The sequence below is a fragment of the Taudactylus pleione genome, unplaced genomic scaffold (assembly GCF_031769625.1).
Source record: "Taudactylus pleione unplaced genomic scaffold, aTauple2 ptg001800l, whole genome shotgun sequence".
Lineage (NCBI taxonomy): Eukaryota > Metazoa > Chordata > Amphibia > Anura > Myobatrachidae > Taudactylus > Taudactylus pleione.
In genome coordinates, this window is record NW_028286197.1 from 204,516 (window position 1) to 225,242 (window position 20,727).

The 20,727-nt window shown below is 44.3% G+C and overlaps 1 protein-coding gene across 1 annotated transcript in view; it reads right to left on the reverse strand.

The window, feature by feature from the left end:
- Positions 1 to 752: 752 nt before the first annotated feature.
- Positions 753 to 20,727, reverse strand: part of LOC148436340 (myosin-binding protein H-like) — a 117,792-nt gene continuing 97,817 nt past the window's right edge. Inside the window, exons 7-11 of the mRNA XM_088465018.1 lie at positions 19,334 to 19,493; positions 17,308 to 17,444; positions 8,491 to 8,677; positions 5,611 to 5,643; positions 753 to 920 (exon numbers count right to left, since the gene is read on the reverse strand). Of these exons, the coding sequence (XP_088321144.1) occupies positions 5,633 to 5,643; positions 8,491 to 8,677; positions 17,308 to 17,444; positions 19,334 to 19,493 (495 nt within the window). The 3' untranslated portion in view covers positions 753 to 920; positions 5,611 to 5,632. The remainder of the gene's footprint in view (positions 921 to 5,610; positions 5,644 to 8,490; positions 8,678 to 17,307; positions 17,445 to 19,333; positions 19,494 to 20,727) is intronic.

Sequence of the window (20,727 nt, forward strand, 5' to 3'; positions counted from 1 at the left end):
CAAAATTCGGGTGGGTTCGGATCTCTGAGATCCGAACCCGCTCATCTCTAGTTTCAAGATGTATAATTGCAGTTATGGTCAAGCTAGGTCTAAAAATATTCCAACATTGTTATGAATATTAAACTGCACACTTGGAAAATTATTCGTATGTAGCTCACTGCCTGTCCAGGGCATGCTTATGAAGACAATGGAAAATTATGTGTCAGATTACAGATTTTTAAGGAGCAACCAAGACCATTGGGAAAGCTATATGACCTCAATACTAGGTGGCATGGCCAAGTGTATGGTGGTGTGACCATGCCTCGTTGCGAATACTGGGGCCTTCATTACATTGTATACAGCCTGCTGAATCGGACGTGGTAATGCTGTCTTATGGTCGTGGAAGCACCTCCTTGACAACTCAGGCCAGGGTACTATGTACCTGATGGTATCCCCCTCTCCGCTCTCCAGTGGGCAGTTGATATTTGGAAATACTGTAATGTAATCATGGTGCATAAGTTTCTTTCTATAGTGGTGGTAAATACACTCATTAATAAAGTGGGAATGCATGTCTTTAAAACATACAGTAGGTTAAACATTTATATTTATGTAAAAAAAATTCTATTTGAATTCTAACATTCATTCTCACGTATAAGACACAAATCATAAGATATATATTTAGACGAACAGAGGTCAGGTTGTAACAAGACTGTTGCATAAATATTATGGTGAATTATGTTGTGCATTGGCTTCTAAAATGAAATTATACAATAAATGTGCCAAATATATTTTATTAGCCAACCAAAAAAAACCAAATATCTACAATGTCATTAACATTGTTACATACCGGGAAATACAACATGGCATTTTTATTACGTAACTGAAAGGCTAACAAAATACACTTAAAGACTTATGAGAAAATGCGCAAAGCAACTTCCAACCTAAAATAAAACAGAAGAAAAAATTAATGTCACATATAAATCATTTTAAGATTACATACCAAATTCTTGTTTTTCCTGATTTGTTATAATGTAATAGGCAGCAAAATATTATAAATTACACAAACAAGAGAAAATACTTGATACAGGCCATATGAAGCCAATAACTGGCCCTGGACAAAGAATATAAGAATTACATCTCCTACAGTAGTAATTGCAACAAGAACGGTTTTGGGTATTTACTTGCCAAGCATTGGGTTCTGGAACCCGGAGTTTCCGATCGTGTTTATACCCAAAATTTAAAAGAGCAATACTTTTACTAGAAAAACACAGCTAATAAAAACATTGCCCTTTTAAATTTCTGCATAAACATAAACAAACCGGCTTGAACTAGGGCTTGGACTGGGTGAAATCATTTTTGGGGTTAATCTCATGTAAAACAAAGTAACAGAAATATATATATTTTTTTAAAGTAAAACATATTAAACAGCACTTGAGTTATTGCAAAGATTTACTCTTTTGATAAGGAAAATGGAAGGTGTGGTCCACAGCAACCAAACAGATGCTAACTGCCATTTTGCAGAATGTACTAGACACATCATAGCTACAGACAGGGCCGGATTAAGATCTGTGGGGGCCCCTGGTCAACAAACGTGTGGGGGCCCCTATCAATAAAAGTTATATATATATATATATATATATATACATACACATGTGTATATGTATGTACAGTATGTGTGTATATATACATACATACATACACACACAGGGCTACCAGCCTGATGTCCCATGGCCCCTGTAGTTGTGCCTCTTCTGGAATGCCCCTGTAGTTGGGCCCCTTCTGCATTGCACCCAGTTGTTGTGCCCCTTCTGCAATGCCCCAGTTGTGCCCCTTCTGCAATGCCCCCTGTAGTTGTGCCCCTTCTGCAATGCCCCCACTTGTTGTGTCCCTTCTGCAATGCCACCGTTGTGCCCCTTCTGCAATGCCCCCTGTAGTTGTGCCCCTTCTGCAATGCCCCCACTTGTTGTACCCCTTCTGCAATGCCCCAGTAGTTGTGCCCCTTCTGAAATGCCCCAGTAGTTGTGCCCCCAGTAGTTGTGCCCCTTCTCCAATGCCCCCAGTAGTTGTACCCCTTCTCCAATGCCCCCAGTAGTTGTGCCTTCTGGAATGTCCCCAATTGTTGAGCCTCTTATCCAATGTCCCCTGTAGTTGTGGCCATTCTCCAATGCCCCGCAGTAATTGTGCCCCTTCTCCGATGCTCCCAGTAATTGTGCCCCTTCTCCAATGCCCCCAGTAATTGTACCCCTTCCGCAATGCCCCAAGTATTTGTGCCTTTCCTCCTATAGTTGTGCCCCTTCTTCAATGCCCCTGCCCCTTCTCCTATCCCCCCTGTAGTTGTGCCCCATGCAATGCCCCCAGTAGTTGTGCCTCTTCTTAAATGCCCCCCATAGATGTAGTGCCCCCCTAAAGTAGTGCCCCCAGTAGCTCTCCCTCCCCGCCCACGCCCCTGTGAAAAAACTTACCTGTCTTCGGTCCAGGCCATCAGGGCTCCTGAATCCCGCCGTCACTGCTGCTGCCTGCTGGATCTAACTAGATCCAGTAAAGGCACGCAGGCTCCTCTCCTCTGCAGTGCGTGAGTGACGTCATTTCGTTACCCGCGCACTGCATCTCTGGGAACGCTGGCCTCTGAAGCGATCAGGATTCAGAGGCCAACGTTCCCACTTACCTTAAGTAAGTTGGTCATGATCTACAGGCGGGAGCATTCCGCGAGCTTCCAGTAGATCGCGATCAACCTTTTCGCCAGGCATGTGGCCAGGGGTCGGGGACACTGTGTGGGGGCCCCCTATGTTTGGGGGCCCCGGGACGACCGCCCCTGTCGTCCTGCCTATAATCCGTCCCTGGCTACAGATATGTCCTTACTAAGCTTTGCTAAAGACAATGGTGCACCATGTTATAGGCTGTATGTAAGGTGCGAGTTTTCTCAAAGCATGCCTGTTCATCTACATGAAATATGCAAGAAAAATCGCACTTTTAAGACTGACAATGGTAAAATGAAAAACCATGTTGTTTTTCATACTGTACATTGTTGTTTGTCATGTATTAGATTATGTATGACATAATTTTTCCACATTTAGATGCATTGTCTGTTTTCTAGACAGCAAAGTTGATTCATCTTCATAGCCAATATAATGCTACTTTTACACCAATATTTGTGCATCTTTTGCGCAATTGAAAGTGCTATGTTAAGTATAGAACAACACTGACGGCAGAGGGAAAATGCTGTACACACGCAAAGTGCAAGATCTTATGTCACTCTAGTGAATATGTTTCACGCTGTGTAAGGACACATCTGTGTAATCTGATTGGATAAAGTGGGCAACACCTCCACTTTTCCTTTTATAAATTTTAGTAAATCTACCCCATTGTGTGACAAACACTTTTTACCACCATTTCTGTGTATCACATAGATTAAATGTCACCACATATTTTTTCAAATGCCAGAGCCCTCTGACATTTGTCATAACTTACTTTTATCTTACAATGTTTTACATGCATTGTTACCACGTGCGGTGACATCACATCATGAGGAGATAAAATAAATAAACAAAGTTAAACTACAGATCCTTGTGTCTGGACCATACAACACTCTCATACCACTATGCAAGTACATATGCTTTGCATTACTAAACACAGGAGACCTAGCTCATTATATTTTTAGATAAATATTAGGGGAAGCACTAATTGTGTAAACGTAACTAAGGCATGAATGGAAAGTGAACTGTAATTACTAATTCCTATATATTGCCCAAAAATGTATTTTGTTCAATAATTTCCAAAGTACTAATCTGAGAACCAATAACAGGCCTACATCTATTTTTTTAAAGATATTTTTGAATAGGACATAAATGTAACCATGAGGTAAAGGAATTATATAAATAAATATACAGAAGCTTTTTATGGTTGCTACACGTAAGTGAGCACCCTCAATCTAACCTATATTGTAAATTATGTAATATTGTGAGTTGCTATTCATGACCCGCAAGGTGAGCACCGAGATAGTCCTGAGAAATGGTGCCATGATTAATATTTTGGCTCTGCCCCTTATTCAACCTAATGTTTCTTCATTTAACTTATCTTACAGAAGAAAAAACATTCAAACTACAACCCCTCTTAGGGGACAATTCAATTAAATGCGATGTTGAATAGCGCTTGGAATGAGTTCCCAGAGCTATTCAATTGGCCCATTAAAGTGGCATGTTATGCAAGATATTCATCTTCAATTGTGGTTGGCAAACCTGTTGCCGTACATTTGGAATGCTTATGCCTTACTTTAAATAACTGGCTTCTATACATACAAACTGCACTGGTGAAGAGTGAAAACCAGGTAACTCAACCAGTTACTTTCTTAGCCTGATGTGATGATAATATTGCACCTCATATGCACCATTTTTCATATTTTTGAAACTTGGATCCGTTTCACCATGTATAACTGTTTATCTTTACTCAGTGTATTCTAAAAATTTGCATGAATTACATTTTTAATTCTGTTACTATATCCAAGTTTAGCAGGGAGAAAAATATTAGGCGTCCACCTGAAAAACTGGTAATATCTCTCCACATGCACCTTCCCCACCTCTGCAAACTCATTCAAATAATACCATTCAAAATCTAGTTTATCTACTTGGGTGCAAAACTCGCCAAATATTTCAGGGAATACCCTTATCCACCAACTCCTTGAAGCAACCACCACTATAGAGGCCAGTGCTAAGACAGTGCACTAATGGTGCATACACGGTCAGATTTTTCTTCAGATCTGAACGATAACGATTTGAAAAATCGTTCAATCGTTCATATCTGAAGGAAAATCTGACATGTTTGAACGAAGAACGATGCGCTTTCCCGATGGTCACTATATCTGACATCTGATGTATTTGCAGTCAGTTTTGGACGATTTCAGTCATTTTAATGCAGTCAAAAATCGTTCATAGTTCAAATCGTTCATCAAATCATTCAGATTGTTCAATTGTTCAATCGTTCATCTGACATATCTGACCGTGTGTATGTACCTTAATTCACAATGGGCTGGCCCCTCTGCCCCCCTGCACATGCTTTTCAGGCTGTACAGTGTCGATTCAATTAGCAGCAATATGCTGCGGAAGATCCTGCGATGTTCAACTGCGCACTTATCCAGCCATTATAATAGGCTCTAATTTTCCTGCAAACCTCTATGGGGTATGAGTAAAATCTAGGAATTTTTCAGACCCGTAAGTGCCATTCCAGAACAGCACATCCCTATAAAGCCGCTAATTGAATTGCCCTTTATATGACCATAGGATTCAGGCATGGATATACAGATGTGCCCAGTTATATTGTGGCCGAACGCACCAAAAACATGCGCACGCATTGCGCCATGTGATTGCCCGTGCCTGCATACGCTACGCTATGGCGCGCACTGCGATTGCACCATGCATTCCTATGGAGGTGCGGTTGCTTACGAAGGGCACATATCCGATCACGGGCGAGTGTCTCGCGCTAGGCGTGGCGTGATTCACCGCACCAGTGGCAACAATATACAGTAGCTGGGCATATCTGTATATTCTTCCTAATAAATGAGGTAAAATAATAATAATGAAGATACAATATTATATATTAAGTAGTACTATGATTTCCAAAAAGACTATTTTGACTTACTTCATGTTTAAATGTTCACCTTTTATTGTGGCACTGAAAAAGAAAGTATTACAGTTCAATTACATTGCACTTATGCATTATGTTGTTTTCAAAGAAAAATGTATTTATAAATATATATCATTCATAACATAAAGCATGGAAATAAAAAATATAGGGCCTGATTCAGAGCCGTTCGCTATTTGCGGTTGTTCGTTCAAAAACAAGGGGTAGCCATTCAAATGATCCGTTCGCAAATTGCAGTCTGTTCACACCTCTAAGTCTGAACGAGCGAGCAAAACATTCGCTCGTTTATTTGATAAAAACGCCCCCTGGCCGCTCGCACCATTCGTCATGTCCGCTATTTATTAGATTAATCGAGTACATCGTACAGCGTATGAACTGCTCGCTATTCTTGTGGTTGGTTTTTTCAACCGCTATTTTGCGAGCAGTTCTGAGTTAAAAAAAACCAAGTGACGTGGTCATTGACGCTGCTGTATTAATTATGCACTCCCTTAAAATGCCCGTTTTGACCTTTAAGCACGCCTGCGTTCGAATTCCACACCCCCCGTTTTCAAGCACCTTCCCCTGTTACCACCCACATACGCCTCATTCTGTCACTGAAAATAGCAGGCACTCGCTATATAGCGTACAAACGATTTTCGGCCGCACTGACTGGTTCGCGCATGCGTACTAAAAACCGAACGCATGCGCAGATGTGCGAACATCGCTCGGAACGAGCGTACTGCCGCTAGCGAGCGGCTCTGAATGAGGGCCATAGTTCATAATGAAATTAATAATTATGAGGGAAATTATAATTATGTCTCATTTACAATACCTCAACTGAACTTTTTTTACAAGCATACGGGAGACATAAGATATCCAAAAAACAGCATAAATTATAATGCAAAATGAATAGCCCTCACACAACAGGTGCCCAACAAACAACTGAATCCCTATCACAAAATGGCAAAATTTGGCACAAGGGAGGAAGAGGGAGTGATCATGTAGCTATCCCCTGTCCTGTATGGCGATGTTATGTGACAGAAAAAAATGTTGGTAGGGGTCCCTATAAATCTTAAACTAGCCCTGATCAAGCTTAGGCCCAGATTCATCAACAAGTGATAGTCTTATCATCACTTGTTGCTAATCTTAAATCTTAAAAGGATCTCATCGGTACTGCTTCCTGCTTCGCTTTGGTAAAGAGGTAAAGCAGGAAGAGCTATAGCGGCATGATCCATGCCGTTATAATACATCTCCCCCATTGTTGCTTAGCTGGTTTGCACGCCTCGCCATACTGCCGCATCATGGACTACCTACTTTAACACTATAGCAGTGAACTCCACTCTGGTTCTTCCCCTGCCCTGGATGACTAGCAATGACTGAGATTTTTTGATTTTATTTTTTGAGGGGCAATGTATTTTTTACTAATATTATAATTTATTTGCATAATCTGTTTTGCTGTTCTGTTCCATGATCTGTGTGCATGGAGATTACATGCCGGAAACTGCATTGAAATGAATGGGCTATAGAAATGAACAAGAAATCTCGCTCATCTCCCTTTTTTCAAACCACTGAGACTATATTTGAAGACACCAATGACCTTTTTGCTTAATTGCCCGTTACTAGATTCATCCTGCTCTGTATTCTGGGCATTGCAGAAATACATGGTGAGTTGTCTGATGATTTTGGTTTTGGGGATTTCAAATAGTAGTGGTGATATGTGCAATTTGCACTTTTGCTAGCATTCCCCCTACATGTTCATATGTCAGTAATATGTCTCTCTTTTTCTCTTCTCATGGGAATGCTCCTTCATATTTCGTGTTCTGACAAACTTTGCCCACATTTTTGATGATTAGTGAGTTTTTTAATGATAGCAATTTTTTTGCTCTTTTTAATCTACAACATTAAAATCATATTATAATGAAAACCTAAATCTACCAGTCAGGAAAACCTTTAAACATGCCTGACAATGCCAATAATCTTTATTTTGTGTGTGGTATAAAAGTCAGACAAAAGGTCAGCAATGTCTAGGTCGACGCCAAAAGGTCAACAGGCATTAGGTTGGCAGGGACAATGTCAACTGACATAAGGTCGACATGGCAAAAGGTCGACAGGAACAAATGATCAACACTCATGGTCAACACAAGAATGGTTGACACTTTTTTTTTTTTTTGTATTTTAAGCCTAATTCTTGCCTTAACCCTCCCACTAGTGCCTAACCCTAACCCTCCCCCTGGCCCCTAACCCTCCCACAAGCGTCTAAGCATAACCCTCCCCCAAAGTGCCTAAACCTTAACCGTCCCCTCCGGCAGCCTAACCCTAACCCTCCCCCAAGTGCCTTACCTGAACCTTAAAAATGTTGAAAAAACAAAAAACAAAAAAAATGCTTCAACTTTTTTGTGTCGATGATTTGTACCCTTCAACCTTTTGCACTGTGGAGCTTATATTAGTTGACCTGTTGACCTTCTGTACCTGTCGACCTATTGTCCATGTTAGCCTATTGCCTGTCAACCACTTGGTGTCGACCTATACATTGTCAACCTTTTGTCTTTTGACCCTTCATCCGAATACCCACTATTTTATCTGTAATAGTTTAAATTAGAGTATTTTTTACCAAATAAAAGGCTATAGCACTTAGATTTGCAGTCAGTAATTAAATTAAAAATAGTAAAAATGAATTATTTGTATTTGCTTGATTTTTTACAACTCACGGCTATATTTACCTTTCAAATTTGTAACACACATCTTTTAGCCTCTTATCCCACTCTTTTCAAATTTAACTCAAGTTACATTTTTAGCATGCATAAAGGAGTGGTCCCCTTCTATAAAATGTATTACACTGTACAGTATTCTTCATATTGATTAGAAATCATTCTTGAAATTACACACATTTGATCTTACCTTTAACGTTAAGTTTGCAATCTACAGTTGCTTCCCCGAAAGGATTGATGGCTTTGCATGTATATACACCACCATCAAAAGGACAAGGCTTGCGGATTTCAAGTGAACAAACTCCTTCATTTACAAGGGATCGGAATTTTGGGTCTTCTCTGATTTCCATTTGATTCTTCATCCATACTATTTTAGGCTTTAATGCAAAAAAGCATATTAAAATATGGCATTACAATACCTTGCAATTTAGTTAATAGAAGAACATATTATGTACAGAATTTATTTTTCAGATCTGCAGTTTTGCCAAAGACAGATTTCAAATTATGCTGTTGTAGTTGTCACACTGTTTTTATGTATTCAACAACATCAAAAGGTAGGTCCCAGACTAATCGACATAGAGAGATACAGATGGCATTTACCATGCCTTTTCCAATAAAAATAATGTTTTCAATAAATTATACTACAGGGTGGCCCAAATGTAGGTATACAGTCAGTGGCGGTTCCAGAGGTGGGGCTGCAGCGTGGTCCAAAATTCAAATAGGGGAGCCACACCAACTGTCACCCCAACTGCTGCCTAACATCACTTGCAGTTGGTGTGGCTCCTCTTCTTGAATTTTGGACCGTGTTGTTGCTCCACTTCTGGAGCTGCCACTGAATGTATATCTACAGTAATAGCACAAGATATTTATTGTGTACAGATTGCTATTTAGATTGTTAATATAAGCACTCCTAACATGAGCATACAACAATATCCTTATGAAAACAGTTAGGGGTAAATTTACTAAAGTGAGAGTTTTTAGAAGAGAGTTTTAAAAGTGATGTTGCCCATAGCAACCAATTAGAATCTACTTAACAGTTAACTAGCAACTTCTAGAAGATAATAGCTAGAATCTGATTGGTTGCTATGGGCAACATCACTTTTAAAACTCACTTCTAAAAACTCTTACTTTAGTAAATTTACCCCTTACTGTGCAAACAGTCCTTCGGTTATCAGCTATTATACATTACGTTCCTGTTAGGTAATGGATGCACAGCTGAGTCATGGGTATTTATCCAGCAAGGTTACTGATACACACCTACTTTAGGACTTTGCCCACACTACTATCTTATATACATGTCTCGGCAAATGTACTGGTGCAGACAGAAATATGGACACAGTTATTTATTAAATCCATTACCAAATTTAAATGTGTGTAAAATCACATATATACAGAAATGTAACCTTATTCTGATAAAACAATGTATTAGATACAAACTCACAAGTGTATGTTTAGGATAATATCTCCTGTGTTTGACTGTACAGTATCATGGAGGAGGGAAAGGAGAACATGGGTAAACATAATATGAGATATGGTAAGAACTTACCTTTGCTATCTCTATTTGTGCGAAGTCCATAGGGTTCCACAGGATACCTTGAGGGTATAGGTGATGACGTCAGGCATCGGGTACCATAGAGTTAAAGTTTTCAGCCTTCCAGGATGCACTAGGGTCCCCCTCCTATACCCCATCCCCGAGCCAAGGCATCTCAGTTACGTACCAAGCCATAGGCCGGAGGAGGAGAAGGAAGTGAGAGAAAAAAGATCTGGACACACACAAGAATTACATTCTCACTAGAGGGAGACGGAAAAACTGGTGACCAGAGTAAAGCCCATCTGCAGCACAGGTGCAACCCTATGGAACCCTATGGACTTCGTAGAAATAGAGACAACAAGGGTAAGTTCTTACCATATCTCATATTTTCTACTTCAGGGTCCATAGGGTATCCACAGGATACCTTGGGGATGTCCCAAAGCAGTATCCTTCAAGGGTGGGGACGCTCCTGTGCTGAAAGGAGAATCCGCCGCCTGAAGGAAGCATCCTGAGAGGCAAAGGTGTCAAACGCATAATACCTCACAAAAGTATGGACAGAGGACCACGTGGCAGCCTTGCAGATCTGGACTGCAGAGGCACCCCTTCGAGCTGCCCACGAAGGACCCACAGACCTAGTGGAATGAACCCTCACAGAGGAAGGAACCGAAGGCCTTCATGAAGATAAGCTTCTGAAATGGCCATACGAATCCAGCCTGCCAAAGTCTGCTTTGAAGCAGGCCAACCCTTTTTACGGAAGCCATAGAGGACAAATAAGGCGTCCGACTTCCTAAATGAAGAAGTGCGGTCAACATAAATCCTTAAGGCCCGCACAACGTCCAAATTGGCCTCACCCACCGAAAGGTCAGGTGACTTAAAAGTTGGCACCACGATTTCCTCGTTGATATGAAAACGAGAAACAACTTTGGGAAGAAATTCAGGACGAGTGCGCAGCACTGCCCTGTTCCCATGAAAAATCAGGAAAGGGGGTCTACAGGATAGAGCCCCTAAATCCGAAACACGTCTGGCCGAAGCGATGGCCAGAAGGAAAATTGTTTTAGCTGTCAGCCATTTAAGATCCACTGAGCCCAGTGGTTCAAACGGCGGTCCCTGGAGAGCCCTCAGGATCACAGCTAAATCCCAAGGCGCCACCGGTGGAACAAATGGCGGCTGAATTAGAAGAACACCTTGCATAAAGGTGCGCACATAAGGGATTGTAGCAATCCTATGATGGAACCAGACGGACAGGGCAGACACCTGCACCTTCAGAGAAGCAAGGCGAAGCCCATGGTCTAGTCCCGCCTGTAGAAAAGCCAACACTCTAGACAGACGGAACTCCCGAGGTGCATAACCTCTCGGCCGACACCACTGGAAGAACATATGCCACACACGATGGTATATTCTTGCAGAAGAAGGCTTCTGAGCTCTTAGCATAGTTCGTACTACAGAGCTGGAAAAACCCCTGGACCTTAACATGGCCGTCTCAACAGCCACGCCGTCAAAGACAGCCGAGTCAGGTCCGGGTGAAGACAAGGACCCTGTGAGAGAAGGTCCGGTCATAGCGGCAACCGCAGAGGACTGTCCACCGACAGACCCTGAAGGTCTGAGAACCAGTGCCGCCTGGGCCATGCGGGAGCTATCAACAGGAGGGTCCCTCCTTCCTGTTTGAATTTCCGGATTACCCGTGGAAGAAGGGAAAACGGAGGAAAGAGATAAGCAAACCGGAACGTCCACTGGACGGATAGAGCATCCACCAGAGATGCCTTTTCGTCTCTTGTGCGAGACCCGTACACCGGCAACTTGTTGTTGTGCCGTGACGTTATGAGGTTGATCTCTGGAAGACCCCACCTGTCTACCAGAAGTTGAAAGACATCCTGGTGCAAAGACCATTCCCCCGGATGAACATCCTGGTGACTGAGAAAGTCCGCCTCCCAGTTGAGAACTCCCGGGATGAATACTGCTGATATGGCCGGGAGATTGCACTCCGCCCAGACCAGGATGTGGGACACCTCTACGAGTGCCGCCCGACTTCGGGTTCCTCCTTGCCGATTTATGTAGGCCACAGTGGTGGCATTGTTCGACTGGAGCTGCACGGGGTGACCTTGGAGAACCCGCTGTGCCTGCTGGAGAGCATTGAAAATGGCGCGGAGTTCCAAGATGTTTATCGGAAGCTCCTTTTCTGCCTGAGTCCATCTGCCCTGAAACAAGTGTGGACCCATGATAGCTCCCCAGCCCCGAAGGCTGGCGTCCATTGTCAACAGGACCGAATTTACCACCCAGAATGGATGACCCTTGTTGAGATGGGTCATCTGCAACCACCAGGCTAGGGACAGGCGAACCTCCAGAGTGAGCACCATTGTCTGGGACCTTAGACTCTGAGGCAGTCCATTCCATCTGGACAGGATCAATTGCTGCAGAGGTCTGGAGTGAAACCATGTAGAATACTGACACCATGAAGCCCAGTAACCTCATCGCCGAGTGCAGAGACACCCGGAGACTCTTCAGACAACTGCGCACCCTCAACTGTAAGGCAGAGATCTTTTCCCCGTCACAAAGATCCTTTGCTGTCTGGAGTCCAATAAGGCTCCAAGGTGCAGAATCCTCTGAGACGGGATCAGGGTGGACTTCTGCCAGTTTATTAACCAGCCGTGCTGTTGCAGTGCAGCAATCGTCAGGTCCAAGTGGCATAGAAGGAGCTCTGGAGATCCTGCTACCAACAGAAGGTCGTCCAGGTACGGCAACATGCGGACTCCCTGCAGCTGCAGGGAAGCCGCCATGACCGCCATAACCTTGGTGAATACACGTGGTGCTGTCGCCAGCCCAAAAGGTAACGCCCGGAACTGGAAGTGATCATTGCGGATTGCAAACCTGAGGAACTGTTTATGGCGTAAAAGAATAGGGACATGCAGGTAAGCGTCCTGTATGTCCAACGACACCATGTAATCCCCAGGTTCCAGCGCCAGAATGATGGACCGTAGGGTCTCCATCCGAAACCTCAGCACCCGCAAGGACTTGTTGAGTGCTTTGAGGTTGAGGATCGGACAGTACGACCCATTGGGTTTCTGCACCAAAAACAGATTGGAATAGAAACCCTGGCCCCTCTGGGAGAATGGAACAGGCACTATAACTCCAGCCTGGAGCATAGTGTGCAAAACCTTCCGCAGTTCCATGGCTTTGTTCCGGTCTGATGGAAGACCCATGGTGAAGAATCAGGATGGGGGCCTGTGCCGAAAGGAGAGGGCATACCCGTGAGAAACCATCTTGTGAACCCAACTGTCTGTCTTGGTAACCGACCAACACTGGGCAAACTGCAGCAGTCGGCCTCCCACGTTGGGATCCCCCAAAGGAATGCCCGGACCATCAGGCTGCAGGCTTGTCATCTGACTTAGGGGCCGGACGTCTGGTACTCCAGGCCTGTTTCCGGGGCTTGGCCGATTTTTTGAGGACAGCCTGTTGGGGAAAAGACTGTGCTTTAGGCCTACCCTGGGCCCTGTAAGGCCGAAAGGACGACGTACCTGAACTTGAAGGAACTGCAGCAGACGGGAGACATGCCGATTTGGCTGCCGCCAGCGTGGCTACAATTTTGTCCAGATCCGGACCAAATAGGACTTCTCCATTAAAAGGCAAAGCTTCCAAGCCCTTCTTGGAATCAGCGTCCGCCTTCTAAGATCGCAACCATAAGGTGCGACGAGCAGCTACAGCTGCCGAAGAAATCCGAGAAGTCGGGGTACTGATATCCAAGGCCGATTCATTGATATAAGTGGCCGAATCCTGGAGATTGCCTACCAACTCGGTCTGTTCAGCCGAACAGTCGGAATCCAAAGACGCCTCCAAACTATCTGCCCAGCGCTCCATAGCTCTGGCTACCCAACAAATGGCCATAGCCGGCCTGGCTGCCACCCCGCAAGGGAATAAACAGACTTTAGGCAGATCTCCACCTTACGGTCCATAGCATCCGTCAAGGAGGACATGGAGGGCATGGGCAATGTGGCACTTCGGACTAGGCGTGTCACATGAGAATCCACCCGTGGAGGGGATTCCCACTTAGAAAAATAATTGTCCGCAAACGGGTAAGCCACCGACCAAGCGTCTCTGAGGCTGATACCGTTTGCCAGGGTGTTTCCACGCCTCCTCTAAATGGTCTACTAACTGACCCGAAAGAGGAAACACTGTGGCGTCACCCTTAATATCCTTAAAAAAGGCATATTTTGACTTGGACACCGGAGGATCTTCATCCTCAATCACTAAAGCTGTGCGGACTGCCCGAATAAGTCCAGGAATATAAACCTTGGACTTAGCGTCCGACTCTTTAGTACGGAGAGGTTCTTGGTCAGAAAGATCCAGAATCCCCCCATCATCGGACGTCACGTCGTCATCCTCATAAGGAGCGGACAGAGACGCCTCCGGCCGCTTATGTGGCCTCAACACAGGCTCCCCTTGTAACACGTCTGACAAATGCTGTACAGAACTTGTCAGTGAATTAACCCACGCAGGCTCCTGAGAGACCGGGGGAGGGGAAAAAGGGAGACTGTGGGGTACCATCAATTGTCTCGGGAAACCCTGCATGGGTGACGACACCACTGACTGCTGGGACAATCCCATCTGTGAAAACGCAGGCTGCGGAGCTAACTGGCCCACGAGGGTTGTAAGCGCTTTGGCGAAACAAGCCCAGGGCGGTTCCTGTACCGGAGCCGTGACAGTAATTGGCCGCGCCAATAAATAACACTGTCGACCCTCCGCGTTACCCTCCCCCTCTGCTATTGGTACCTTGCACATAGTACACATAAGCTGGAGAGGAAAGTCACTCTCAGACATGATGGTAAGTATGTGACCCCTCTCACTGATACTTGTTAGTATAGTGGGAGAACCACCCTGCAATCACCGCACCGCAAGGGCTTTAGCAGAAGAAGAGCAGGGACAGTGAAATGGCTGACAGTAGAAAGTGAAAGTACAGGCAGCAGACGCTAGCAGAAGTCACATACAATGCAAAGAAATCAATTCCTGCACTAACAGCGCTGATCCTCAACTACGCAGACACAGAGCCTGGTAGGACACAGCGCTGCATACACAGACCCGTAGCCAATGGAGGAGAGGTATGCCGGGGGACCCAGACCGCGATGCCACCGACCATCAGCATCCAGCAGCACTCACCATGCTTCAGTAAAAGATGGCCACCGAGGAGCAGAGAGGAGGCCGGCCTTGGGGAGGAGCGCTGCCACAAGGCCAGTCAGCAGATGCAGAGAGGGCTGTGTGCAGCGGGGGAGGCGCCGGCTGTGTTACAGGGAAGGCGCGCTCCCCTGGCATGCAATTAACCCCTGGGACGCCGCAGCGCTACTGCTCAGCCGCGGTCCGCTGTCCCGGGGGGGTAGTGGAAGCGCAGGTTAGTCTCCTAAGGAGACAGGTGACGCTGCAGCTAGTCCCCAGGGAGCCCCCTGCCTGGGGACTTAGGACCATGTACTCAGCAGGGACCCACCGCAGGACACCGCTACTTACCTGCTGCCCCCTTGAATCCGGCCATGGTCCAAAACATCTGGGGTCACCGCTAGCTGTGACCCCAGATTCTTACCAGCATCCCTGGATCAGTACCGGCGTTCTGGTACCGGCGGGGGTGTAGGGAAGACAGCATGGACGTCAGCATTGACTGTCCATGCTGTACTTCCAGATGAGCAGCCACAGCTGCTGCGAAGAAAACTTCAGGGGCTAACCATTAGCCCCCCTCTAAACAGGTGCTCCGACTCCGAGCTGGGCACCAACGAAACTGAGATGCCTTGGCTTGGGGGCGGGGTATAGGAGGGGGACCCTAGTGCATCCTGGGAGGCTGAAAACTTTAACTCTATGGTGCCCGATGCCTGACGTCATCACCTATACTCCCAAGGTATCCTGTGGATACCCTATGGACCCTGATGTAGAAAAAGGAATGCAGGAGGAAACAATAAAAAAGAATGAGCGTAAGAAGGACTGCCCCAAAAGGTAGAAAAGACGTATTTCCTATCCAATGTACAAATTTTGAACATTTCTGAATAAACAGTAACTATACTGCATTTACAAGTAACATTTCTTCAGAAAACTGAATGATTATTTGCCTTTACAGGGGGCACTAGATAGGGGGGATCACTACAGGGTGCCTGCATAAGGGGACCACTACTGGGAAAACTGCATGGGGGGGACTACTGCTGGGGGCACTATATAAAAGGGCACTGCATAAGGGGATACCGCTACTGGGCGCACTGCATTGTGGGGACTGCTACTGGGGGCACTGCATAAGGGGGAACACTACGTGGGGCACTGCATTTGGGGGGGGCCACTACTGGGGGTACTGAGTAAGGGGAACTAATTGGGGGCTGTATAAGAGGGACCACTACTGGGGATACTGTATAAGGGGCACTACTATGGGCCTGCATGAGAGGGACCACAACTGCATACTGGGGGTACTGTATAAGGGGTACTACTGGGGTTAAGGTGCATATGGATAGGAATGTTCAGTTTGAAAATAAAGGGGTGTGTCATGTTGACACGCCCCATTTTTAAGTGACCACGACCATTTTTTGCCGCGCGCGCCTTCGGCGCGCACACATGGGGGGGTGGGGGGGGCTCCCTTTTCAGATTTGCCCTGGGCTCCAAATACCCTAGTTACGCCACTGCAATACCAGCACGTCATTTTTCATATTTGTGATGTAAGGCATGTGCCATTCCAACCAGAATCACGCATTAACCAGAGTAAACAAAAAGCCCCAAAATATGCCATTTTGCTGCACAAGTCCATGCACAGTGCTTTAAAAACAGTTACAACAGCAGCTATGTGATGGCACAAACAGCTTTTGGGCAAATTCTGCACTGTGCCTTTGTTTCGCAAATGAACTTAGGGCCTGATGCTGTTGTGCATACTGTAGACCCGATGATTTATCCACACCTGTGATGTATAACAATCTCCATATGCAGGATCTGTGCTGCGCATGTGCCGATCACTGTCTGCAATGGCATCGCAGTCCTCCCTAAGTCACAGTATGACTGACATGCTGCGGCCATTTGGGGGCAGAAAATGGCTGGTGGTGGCCAGCGTACTTGAAACCAGGGGTGTCTTTTGGCTCTGGTTTCAAGGTGTGCCGAGGCAAGTGGCTGCATCTTCCTGGCCCCAGCAGAGTGGAAACATCGGCCATCCTGCATAACCTAAAGGTTGCGCAGATGGCCGATTTTTATGCAGATGATCCAATGATCCTCCTACCAGCTCATGTGATTCGCTGCTGTGTTCGAGTATGCAGCGTCCTCTGACACAGCAGCGGATCACATAAACTGGCAGGAGGCGTCTATTTATACAAGATGCCTCCTGCGACATTAGCATATTTCCAAACAGCAGTTACGTCTAAAGACGCAGCTGCTGTGTGTACTGTGTCCATCTCTGAATCAAGCCCCTAGTCATTTATAATAACAATAAAGATAAATTATTATGAAAATGAATACAATGGATGTTGTATTTCTTACCCTGGGGGTGCCACGTACACTGCAAAACAGTTTAGTAGTGTATCCATTGGTTGTTGTTCGATCATTAAGTGCTTGAGTAAACTTTGGAGCCTCAGCAAAATCACATTCCTTATATTCAGAAGTCTTGTATGTATTTTCTATGAATAGAAAAAAAGGAAACATGTCTACTTTAACATTTGCAAATGGAGAAATAGCAAAGATTAATTCAAGAACATTTTTTTAAATAGATCAAACTGTAACAAAATAAGAATATATATATATTAAAATGCTATTCAGCAGCCATCTGTGCAAATCACAGTGACGATGGGTATTAATGTTAGTAATTCATTTGACTAAAGTCATCATTTGCCAACTTCTCAGTATCCCAGAGCTGGTGTTATTGCGCTGTGACGGGCTGGATATTGCATTAGATAGGGTTGTCCTAAGTCTAGAGCTAGCAGAGGAGAGAAGTCTCTTCCTTCTGCATCAGACTTATGTTTTACCCGGGAAAAAGAGATGAATAAGCTGATATGAGTAAATTGCTACGCGTGTCAGTTGTAGAACAAGTAAAATGTATTTGACATATTTTGCTATATTTACTGTATCTCTTGATAAACATGGTTTGTTTGGGAATGATTATATGCCTAACAAGTTTTGTACATATTATTTCACTACTGGTCAAACTTAACTGAACATCCATTTTTTTTTTACCATAAGTAGATTGAATCCACTAAATAGTCAATATGACCTGCATAACTTGCTTTGTTCATTGTATACAGCACCTAGTAATTTCATTTTAGGTCTAGCAAACCAGATTAAGATTAAAAATAAAAAAAAAAGGTGGTGCGGATGTCCTGGTTAAAGGCTGAGCTACATAGGTTGAACTATGAAAATGAAAATAGTGCTAGATATGACTGTAAACTTTCCTGTGTGCACACCATAATGAAATGTGCTCTCTGGGAGAGGACATGTGGTCTGCTGGCGGCCCCTCACCAGTGCTGACGTGGTGCAGAGACACATGGTGGAACTACCAGCAGATGTGACCTCTCCAAGCAGTGTGCTACAGTCAGTACTGTTTTCGGCAGTGTGACAATGCTAAAAAAAGCACTAGCTGAATGATGCTGTTTAAAGGTCACATCTACTAACAGCTCCTCTTGTCAATACATGCTGGGAGACATGGGGCAGGACTGCTGTGCCTGTTGGGTGCCCCCTGACACATTAGCGCCCTAACCATTTGACTATACAGCATACTCCTGGCTCTGTATTTGACTCTATATTACACTTGTAACAGTTGTACCTGTCAGATATAGTAAAATATATAAATGTATCCATAAAAGGTGGTTAGCTGCAGAAGTTGAATAAAACATTCAATTTAGCTAAAGTTAGAGATAAATTATACAAATAATCTGCTTTGTGTAAAGTGGGTGACATGCCTATAAATGTGCTATGGCATGCTATAAAGGTGCAAATAGAAGGCACAAAGGGCCTTATTCAGCTTGGATAGCACGGCTGGATGTTTTCACTGACTTGCGGATGCATGTCATGGGAAATGGGCGGCTTTATATAGTGGTAGGCATCTTGGTATAGAGCTGCGGTTGCCGTGCGATTGCATTCATTAGCATATTTTTGCAGCGAGCGGGTGTGTGTGAACGCAGTCTCCAAACCAACCTGAATCAGGTCCAAAATGTGTACCATTATAATAGAGGCAATTTAAGAGAGGAGAGAGCCGTGCATGCTCCACGTGGGCTCCTTCCTCTCTAGCAGCACAGTAGACTCTGACTTTGTGAGTGCATATATTTAGTAGAGTAGTTAGTAATATTAGGGTGAATTAAAATTTAGAAGTAGTTGGTATTGGTATTATTTGGCATTGGTATAATTTTGGAGTGAAGGATCAGACAGAGGTCCATTCAACTCCATAATAAGAAGCCTATGATTAGGGATTGATATTCCAGAAGCTTACAAAAATAGTTTTTATTACAGTCAAAATATGTTAATGACATTGAGTTCCATGAGTGGAATAAAGACTGAATGATTAGTAGTAACTTACCTGCTTTCTTAATAACAGCACAATCTTTAGTTACTGCAGCTTTCTCGCTAAGGCCACAAACATTTTCAGAAAACACTCTGAAGTAGTAGGAATTTCCAATAATCAAGTCTGAAACTGTGCAGTTAGTTTGGCGATAATTCTCAAGCATATTAAACCATTCCTGAAATAGTTAACACATTAAAAATATAACTTACATTTTGTATGCATACAAGCAATTTATTACAGTCAAGTGTGTCTAATATATAATTTTTATTTAAAAAGTTTATTGTATTTGTTTGATTTAGACTTGATAGCTGTTTACTGCTGTCCTAACACTTACTGTACATAAGCGGTTGGTTACAGGATGCCAGTGCTCGGGATACCGGCGGTCACAATCCCAATGCAGGCACCTTGACAGGATTAGGATACCGACACCTGTCGGTCAGTATCCTAACCCTGCCCCACTCCCTACCCTTCCCTGCTGCCGAAACCTAACTCCCCACCTAGTGCCTAACTCTAACCCTCCCTCTAGTTCCTAACTCTCCTCAAAACCCCAGTACTTACCATTGGGATGCCGGTGTTCAGGATGTCGGAGTCGGGATTCTGACAGGTGTCGGGATTCCGGTGCCAGCATCCCGCACATCAGTATTATGACCACATCCCATAGACAAGCATGCAATAAATGTATCCTGCAAGAATCCATAGGGCTTATGCAGGGGTCTGTGTGTCTACAAGCAGGAAGCTGTGTTGCCCATTGCGTTACGCCATCCACCACTACTGTCATCATTAGTATCAGCACTAGTTACCAGCTAGGTGCTAGATATCCATCAGAAACAAGCTTCTACATACTGTACGTGTCATCTGCAGGTTATTTTACCTTATAGCAGCCTAAGGGCTACTATTCCGCAGGTTCTTTTGGAGAGAAATCTCCACCCCCCACACTGAAGCATACTCCGGCCAATGGCCGCGCATGCACAGTATGTGCATAGACCCTGAACCAGGGAGCAGAGTGATAACGTAAGCTGTCACTCTGCTTCCAGCTCTATGTTGGGTATTGGCTGTTACCACTCAAAAATTTAATTTTTTTAAAATATTTCTTAAAGTTTAAAAATTATTTGCAATAATATATATTAATATTGTATTTAAAAAAATAAATAAATATATATATATATATATATATATAAGGGGTGTTTTGCACCCCACAATCCCCCATGTCCATAGAGCCCCTTTATAAAATAACTTCCCACCCCTCATTGGCAATGGACCCCCAGCAGTCATAAATCCTAACAGTACCTTTTACACCCCCATAGTAGTAAAAAAAAATCCCTGTTTTATAAACCAGCCCCCCCTGTACAAATCCCGTTTTTGTGCATCCTCCTCCTCCTACCCTGTGAACAGTATTTTTTTTTAATTAT